The sequence below is a fragment of the Tupaia chinensis genome, unplaced genomic scaffold (assembly GCF_000334495.1).
Source record: "Tupaia chinensis unplaced genomic scaffold, TupChi_1.0 Scaffold000037_13, whole genome shotgun sequence".
Lineage (NCBI taxonomy): Eukaryota > Metazoa > Chordata > Mammalia > Scandentia > Tupaiidae > Tupaia > Tupaia belangeri.
Window position 1 is genome coordinate 437,702 of NW_006159471.1, and position 9,335 is coordinate 447,036.

A 9,335-nucleotide genomic window follows, 5' to 3' on the forward strand; every position below is an offset into this window, starting at 1 on the left:
GTCCAGCACCCTTAACCACCATGCCACCTGTTGGCCCCTGAAAATAAAATATTGATCTGATGCCATAATCCCACAGTGGGATATTTCTCTTTTTTTCCTTTGATACTGTTGTTAACTTCTGCTTAATTTTTATATCAACACTTTATTGGTAAAACATGCTAGTATTTTAATATTCAGAACCATTATTAACTCATACTGACTACCCCTATATTAACGTGTCTGATAGATAGTACATAAGGATGTTGTTAGGTCTTCTCCAGCATTTCAGTGACCATGGCACTCACTCATTGTGTCACAGAAAAATTTATTCTCTTCCATTCCTTGGTCCCTTCCATAAAACTCTCACCCCACTTTTGGTGATGATCAATTAGTCTTCCCCCCCACCCCCAAGGCAAGAGTGAAATCCTATGAAGTTTTGGTGAAATTTTAATGACCAAATGTAGGGAAGGAGTGGGAAGGAACCATTGTGTTAATGGGCTCTGAAAATCTTGTGGTCACATTGATAGGGGGACCTTGACGGAGGGGAAGACTGGTCACCTCCCTCTCTAAGAAACATCCACTGAGATCAGCAAGACGTCTCTCCAGATCTGCATCATTTTCACACACCCTGGCTGAAGTCGATGGGCAAAGCCGTAGCAGTGTTGGCCATTTGCTACCACCTATAAGAGAGAAAGTTTGTTAGAAATGGTGTGCCATCCATTAAGATTTTCAGGTTTTTTCCATTTTTGCCCTATACTGTCCACCCAGAAAACTCTTAATGATATTTCGAAACCCAGTAGACACATTTCTTTTACAGACCACTTTTTTTTGGAGAGGTTTTTGTTATAGGGTGTGTGTGCTCACCAGAAAGACAGAGAGAGACAGAGCGACAGAAAGCGAGAAATCACCCCCCAGGGAGGATGGTCATGCTGCAATCCCTTCTCCTCCATTCTCCTCTCAGGATCTTGGACACGCACGCACATGCATGTAGGAGTCTAGCACTCTCCACCACCAGGTGGTAACCTGCTAGCCTCAACCACTTTTTTTTTAATGATGATTTCAGAAAGTTGCTGAATTTTTATTTTTAAGAGATTTTTGCTATAGGGTGCATGCACTTGACAAAGTGACCAAGAGAGACAGGGAGTAAGAAATCACCACCCTCCCCGGGGGGAATGGAATGGCCACGCCATAATCCCTTCTCTTCCATTCTTTTCTTGAGATTTTGGGCATGCACACACAGGCACCTGGCGTGAGTTTCAAGCTGCCAGATCTGGGACTTGACTAATGGTTGGCCGTGTGGGCATCCAGGGCCTTAACCACGTGCCACCTGGTGGCCCTGCTGACTCTTTCAGTGTTTCTCTCATTTTTCCAGTGAGGGTCTACAATCATTCTATGTCACACGGGCTGTGCTTTCTTGGCCTTCCCTGTAGTCTAGAAGATCCCTATGATCAGGAACCGAGTCAAATGAAGCTTGAATCCCTGTATCTTGCAAAGGGCCTGCCCAGGACCAGTTCACTGGATGCAGAAGTTTCAGTTCCACACCCCTGACTGCCATTTACTGCCGATGGCCCAGTTTGTCTTCGAGGAGCCCAGTTTGAGCTGCTGGTGGTAAAGAATGAAACTCGAGTGTTTTTCTCTCTCTTCCCTGGCATACTTAGGATGTGAACCCAGGACCTCTCCCAAGTACTTGCTGTTGATTTACCACTAAGCCACCACCTGGCCCCTTCAATTTTTTCTTTTAATTTTAGTTTTTGTTATAGGGGAAGTGCATTCACCAGAGTGGGAGGAGTGAGAAATCACCCCCAGGGAGAATGGTCATGCCACAATCCTTTCTCCACTCTCCTCTTGGAATTTTATTCACGCAGGCACGCCCAATAGGATTCTCAAGTCGCCAAGTCTGGGACTTGACTCACAAAGCTGGCCATGTGGGGGATGCAGTGCCTTAAACCTCCATGCCACTTGCTGCCTCCTCCCTCCCCACCAACTTGTCTTTAAAGAGGTAGAATAGTACAGATGGCTCAAAAAATAAAATATTAGCATTCAGGGCCAACTGATGGCATGGTGATTAAGGTGCTGGATTCGCACATGATCGATCACCATTGAAGTCCCGGATCTGGTGGCTTGGAAATCATGGCATGTACATGCCCAACATCCTGAGAGGAGAATGGAGGAGAAGGGACTAAGGGGTGACCAACCTGCTGGGGGGTGATTTTTACTTTCCCTCTCTCTGCCTCTCTCTGGTGAGCACATGCACCTTGTGACAAAAATCTAAAAAAAAAAAAAAAAAAAAAAGGCAAAAAAAAAAAAAAAAAAAAAAAAAAAAAAAAAAATCAGTATTTAAAAAGAAATTTAATTGCCAGAAGGTGATTATGTTTGCCAAAGAAAGAGAAGGCAAGAGAGCATCTCTGAAAGGGGCATGGTCACGCAGCAATCTTCCTTTTTTGGCTAGAGAGTATCATGTGCTTACGAGAGAGAGGAGGAAGAGAGAGAGAGAGAGAGAGAGAGGAGAGAGAGAGGAGAAAACACATTTCACAGGAGGAGTGGTCATGCTGTATCCCATCTCCACCATCACTCCCTCCTTTGAGATTTTAGGCACATATGTGCATGCACCTGGTGAGTTTCTCAAGCCACCAGTCTGGGACTCGAACCATGTGGTTGGCCCTATGGGATCCAGCTTCCTTAACCACCATGTCAGGAGCTGGCCTGCAATCTTTTTTCCTTCCTCCTCCATTTTGTCAGGATTCTGGGCATGCACAACATGTACCTGATGTATTTGTTAACCTGCCAGGGTCAGGACTCAAACCAGGGTTTGAAAAGAAGAAAAAAACTGAGGAAGTCAGTACGAGCAGAGTGTGCTCTGTGCTTAAAAGTCTGGGGCCGGGGCCAGCAGGTGGCGTGGTGGTTAAGGTGCTGGACTCCCACATGGCTGACCATAATTTGAGTCCTGGACCTGGTGGCTTACTTTCTCACTTTTCCTCTCTCTCTGTCTCATTCTGATGAGCACACTTGCCCTGTAACCAAAAAAAGAAAAAAGAAAAAAGAAAAAGAAAAAGAAAAAGAAAAAGAAAAAGAAAAAATAATTTTGAGAGGTTTTTGCTATAGGGCGCGTACGTTCACCAGAAAGACAGAATGAGATAGAGAGACAGAAAGTGAAAAATCACTCCCCAAGGGAGATGGTCACGCCACAATCCTTTCTCTTCCATTCTCCTCTCAGGATCTTGGGCACGCACACACACGTGCCTGGTGTGAGTTTAAGCCACCAGGTCCAGGACCTGAACCAGGGTCATCTACATGGGAGTCCAGTGACATAGCTGTTATGCCCACTGCTGGTCCCTGGGCCCAAATAAATAATTCTTTAAAAAAACCTGAGGCAGGGGACCAGCAGTTAGCGTAATGGCTATGTCACTGGACTCCCACAGTTCGCGTCCCGGACCAGTGGCTTGAAACTCACGCTGGGCACGTGTGCCCAGGATCCCAAGAGAAGAACGGAGGAGAAGGGATTGTGACGTGGCCATCTCCCCTTGGGGGTGATTTCTCACTTTCTATCTTTCTGTCTCTCTCTGTCTGTCTGGCGAGCGCACGCGCCCTATAGCAAAAACCTCTCAAAACAAAAAACCTGAGGCAGACATATTATGGGAGATGGACCCCTGGAATCCTGGGGCCAAGCCAGGGAGAGCCACACCCTCCCCCAGAGCCCACAGAGGCCCTGGAGTGGCTGCTTCCGGGTCACTCACCTGGTACTCATTGTGTAGCACCAACATGCGCAGGTCAAATGACTGGTCATCCACAAAGGGCATGTGGGAGGATTTCATCTCATGCTTCCAGCTCCCACCCTCAAGACTGTTTATTACCACGAAAATGGCCAAAGTACACTCGGAAATGGAAGGCGATGTCTGACTTCTCGTTAGCTTCAGTGTGGAAGCCCACCTGCATTTGTGGGTCCTTTCTGAAGGGCAAAGCACATGGCATGGGGGACAGGTCCCTTCTTTGAGTAGTGCACACACTCAACACGCTGACAAAGCCATGCCCACCTCTTCCCCACAGTGGAAGGAAGCCCCCCGTCCAGGGCACTGATATGCTCTGTCCTCTAGCCCAAGACTAAAATGGAGCAGCAGTCACTGACCTGGGCTCACTGGTTGTCCATCCCTGAAAAGTCCTTGGCTTCTGAGTGACCTTCTCCCCTGACCTCAAGACCCACCCACAGTCTGGCAACTATTTGTCAAAGGCCTGGTGCTGTCATGGTCTCCAGGACCTGCCCCTGCACTGTGCCTTCATCACACTAATTAAATATTTTAACATCACTCTGACAGGAGATGCCACTCAAAGCTCTAACACTCACCTTTCCTCCACCCCCACCCATGGACTATAGAGTACCAAACTGAAAGACATCATAGGTTTGGCTCTGATTGTCACTGAAGAACCAATAGACAAGGACACATGCCATGTGTACGGGACCTGCCAAGGGGATTGAGAGTGGATGTGAAGGGCAGGGCCAGGTGTGCACTCCCTTCCAGGAGTGCCACAGGGTGGAGATCGAAGGACAAACTTCAAGGACCCTCTTTCTCCCCACCTCACCACAGCCAGGTCCCTGTATCCTTGAAAAGACAGAGGTTGGTAGTGAAGAGCAAGGGTTTAGAGTCAGGTTGCCTGGATTCAAATTATTTATTTTTTTGGAGAGGTTTTTGCTATAGGGTGCCTGTGCTCGTCAGAAAGACAGAGAGACAGATAGAAAGCGAGAAATCCCCCCCCCCGGGGGGGGATGACCACGCCGCAATTCCTTTTCCTCCATTCTCCTCTCGGGATCTTGGGCACGCACACACACGTACCCGGCGTGAGTTTTAAGCCACAGAGTCCGGGACGCGAACCGCAGTCGACTACATGGGAATTCAGGGACATAGCTATTACGCTAACTGCTGGTGCCCCTGGATTCAAATTCTGATTCTGCCTCTTACTAGGAGTGAGATCCTAGGTCCATCACTTGCATGCTGCCGGCTTCAGTTTCCCCAGTACAAATTCCTACTGGGACCAGCAGATGGTGTAATGGTTATATCACTGGACTCCCATGTATTTAGTTGATTGCACTTTGAGTCCTGGAACCAATGGCTTAAAACTCATGCTGGTCACGTATGTGTGCATGCCCCAAATCCTTTTTTCTTCTTTTTTAGAATTATTTTCTTTATTGAACTTTATTTTAATTAATTACATTTGACCAGAGAGGGACATAGTGAGAGAGAGAGAGAAGAAAAATGAGAAAGCAAGCCACCAGGTTGGGACTCCAACTGCAGTCAGCCATGTGGGAGTCCAGCACCCTTAACCACCATGCCACCTGCCAGCCCCTGTGCCCAAAATCCTGAGAGGAGAATGAAGGAGAAGGGATTGTGGCGTGGCCTTCCCACCTGGGGGGTAATTTCTTGCTTTCTTTCTCTCTGGAGAGTTCAAGCGCCCTGTAGCAAAAACCTCTCTTAAAAAAGAAAAGGGACCAGTAGTTAGTGTAATGGCTATGTCGCTGAACTCCCATGTAGTCGACTGTGGTTTGAGTACTGGACCCGGTGGCTTAAACTCATGCTGGGTGTGTGTGTGTGCATGCCCAAGATCCCGAGAGAAGAATGGAGTAGAAGGGATTGCGCCGTGGCCATCTCTGTCTGTTTCTGTCTTTCTGGTGAGCGCATGCGCCCTTTAGCAAAAACCTCTCAAAAAAAAAAAAAACTCCTACCTCATAGGGTATTCTCAGAAATAGAAGTTAATGTATGTAAAACCTTTGATCATATCAGAAGGGAAGGGCCCTTTCTGGAATATCACCCACTGATAGTTTTCCATGATCTGAAATTGTGAAAACAAGACCCGAGGATATAAAATTACAAAAATTCACTCTGGTGAAAAGCAACACTTGCTTAAAGAGAGAGGGACATAATAGCAGAAAAGGGGGCCAGCTGGTGGTGTGGTGGTTTAAGGTGGTTAGATTTCACGTGGTTAACTGCATAGTTTGAGTCCTAGGCCTGGTACTCAGGCTTGAAAAATACACTGGGAGGACCAACAGATGGAGTAATGGTTATGTCACTGGACTCCCACATAGTCAGTTGTGCTTTGAGCTCTGGACCCAGTAGCTTAAAACTCACACCAGGTGTACGTACATGCATGCCCCAAATCTTGAAAGGAAAAATGGGGGTGTGGTCATCCCCCCCACGGAGTGATTTCTCGCTTTCTGTCTCTCTTGTCTGTCTGGTGAGTGTGTGTGCCCTATAGCAAAAATTTCTCTCTAAAAACAAAACAAAACACAGCATATGTGCATGCGTGCCCCAAATCCCTAGAGAATAGAGGAGAAGGGATAGCAGTGTGGTCATCCCCTCTGAGAGTGTTTTCTCACTTTCTCTCTCTCTCTCCAGCCAGTGCATACACACTACAGCAAATTAAAAAAAGACAGGGAAAAAAAAAAAAAAAAAAGGAAAGGAAACCCCTGTGTGTGGGATGTTTAGAATTGTATAGGCCAGCCGTGGTGGTGCAGCAGTAATTCAACATTGCTATGCTGAAGCTACACAGGAAGGTCTTGGATTCACATCCAAGGACTCTTGGTACACACAGGGCACATGTGTGTGTGCCTCTGATCTGGGCTGGCTGAGACTTTCCCTCTCTCTCATGGAAAAAAATAAATAGGGTTAACTCATGTCCTGGTGGTTAAAGGAGTTTGGTACCACATGGATAACCACATGGTTCAAATCCCAAACCTGGCAGCTTGAAAAACATTCTGGTAATGTATGCACGTGCCCAAATCCTTAAAGGAGTGAGAACTGGAGGAGAAGGAATTGTAATGTGACCATTCCTCATTGGGGGTGCTTTCTCCATCTTTTGCTATCTTTGTCTCTCTCTGATGAGCACACACGCTCTTTGGCAAATAAAAATTAACTAAAAAAGAGAGAATAGGGGCCAGCCGTGGTGTGATGGTCAAGGCAGCTGAATCCCAAATGGCTGCTGGCTGTGCAGTTTGAGTCCCAGACCCAGCAGCTTGAAAATCATATCGGTGCACATGTATGCATGCTTCAAAATCCCAAAGGGAGGTTGGAGAAGAGGGGATTGAGGCGTGGCCATCCTCCTGGGGGTGTGTGTGTGTGTTGATTTCTCACTTTTCTTCTCTGTCTCTTTCTCTCTCTGTGTGTCTCTGGCAAGTGAATGTGCTCTATAGCAAATTGAAAAAAAAAAAAAGACAGGGAGAATGGGTACAAATGGTTGTGAACACAGTCCAGTACCTGCACGCACACAAAGGTTGTGGGACAGAAAAGGGTTTGGAGGGAATCAGAAGTTACAGACTGAAGTCTACCGTCAGCTCCGCCTAAACTGAGGCAAATCCTGCTTTCTCCTCTTTCAGATGACTCAATTTTCTGAAACCAAGTCACCCTGCAGCCTTCCTTGGTGGACCATATCTGCTTATCCTCCCATAGCACAATGAGAAGGACTGAGGTGGAAGGTGGGGGAGATGTGAGCAGGGAGGAGGAGGGGTCGGTGTTTGCAGACCTGGCCTGAAGATCCAGCACTCCCATAGTCTGAGTTTGTTGATTGCACTTCGACCACAGTTGGAGTCCCAACCTGGTGGCTTGCTTTCTCGTTTTTCTTCTCTCTCTCACTCACTATGTCCCTCTCTGGTCAAACGTAATTAATTAAAATAAAGAAAGAAAATAATTCTAAAAAAGAAGCAAAAAGGATTTGGGGTATGCACAAATACCTCTCTCTCTCTCTCTCTTTTTAGAGAGTTTTATTTATTTGTTTATTTATTTATTTTTTCTGCAGGGCACATGTGCTCATCAGTGCCACAAAGAGAGACACAGAGAGAGAAATTGAGAAATCACCCCTGATGGGCAATGGCCATGCCAAAAATCCCTTCTCCACTCTCATATCAGGACCTTGAGCACACATACATAGGTACCTGGGGTGAGTTTGAAGGTGCTGGGTCCAGGAATGGAATCACAGTAGCACCACAAACACTACGCCACCTGCTGTTCCCCTTCCCCCTCTTTTTAAGAAGCTTCTAAAGATGTATTTATTCTAAAGTCTCTGTGCTATCATAAATGCTCAGCGATTAGTTTTTGTGTAATGCATAGTCTCCGAGTCCCCCACTGCCAACCAGAGCTGTCATACATGGAAAGAGCCACCACCCTTTAATCAGAGTCAGTTACACAATATTTTACACACACACAAGCATGCAACTCAGTGTCACACTGTCACAAAAGTATGCAACTCACAGTGTCACAGTGTCCCTCTCCACAGTCCTACTCAGTCAGCCCCTGAACTGTACTCACATACACACTGTCACAGCCCTGAAGACAAATGTACAGTCCTGCTCCTTCAACTCACACACATGCCCATTCTGGTTAGCCGTTTGTCTCCCACATAATGTCTCAATCCCACATCTCTCCATTGAGTTCACTCTCAGACACCTCCAAGTACTGCCAGAGGTTTACACTGGTCCAGGCAACACAGGGCACTCCACAAGCATCTCAGACATCATATCTTCAGGTTCTTTCTCTTCCACACATCCACGACTTCAGCAGTTTCAGAATAGAAATCCTCATATATATATATTTTTTTTGGAGAGATTTTCACTGTAGGGTGCGTGCGCTCGCCAGACAGACAGAGAGAGACATAGAGACAGAAAGTGAGAAATCACCCCCCAGGGGGGATGGTCACGCCTCAATCCCTTCTCCTCCATTCTCCTCTCGGGATCTTGGGCACGCACGCACATGCGCCCGGCGTGAGTTTTAAGCCACCGGGTCCGGGACACGAACTGTGGTCGGCTACGTGGGAGTCCAGCGACATAGCCATTACGCTAACTGCTGGTTCCCGAAATCCTCATATTTTCACCTCATCAAATCTATCATTCCTTCCCTTTTTTACGTAACATGGGGCCACTGAAAGTGGTTGCTTTTCAACTCACCTGTATCCCTAGCATTGTTGTTTACTTCTGAGGGCCCTTCTGAGCTGTGTCTAGTCTTCTGTGTGACTCTTGAGTTGTGGTATATAAATGACCCCTTGCAGCCCCACCCTCTGGCTTTGTGCCTGTTTTCAGGTGCCTCCCAGCAAAGGTTCTGAGCAGAGTAGGAGGGACTGGGGTATCAGAAACAGATTTGATTACAACCATACCAGTTATGTAAGCCCTTGTCTGTAATGTAAGAGAAATGTCAGTGACAGAGACACAGGACACAAAAGAGCATCAGGGGAAATGCACGAATGGAGGTGATGAAGTGTGTGTGAGGTGGGGTGAGTGGGTTTAAAATCCAGTCTCCAGGGGCTGGCAGGTAGCATGGTGGTTAAAGGCACTGGACTCCCACATGACCAACTGCAGTTCGAGTCCTGGACATGGTGACTTG

General features: G+C 47.0%; 1 protein-coding gene across 1 annotated transcript; it reads right to left on the reverse strand.

Moving 5' to 3' along the window:
* Positions 1–499: 499 nt before the first annotated feature.
* On the reverse strand, positions 500–8,917 carry CLC (Charcot-Leyden crystal galectin). The gene is given in 5 exon segments (XM_006140398.2): positions 500–659; positions 3,714–3,839; positions 3,841–3,921; positions 4,354–4,434; positions 8,903–8,917. Coding segments are annotated over 5 exon segments (417 nt in total). The 3' UTR covers positions 500–545.
* Positions 8,918–9,335: the final 418 nt, after the last annotated feature.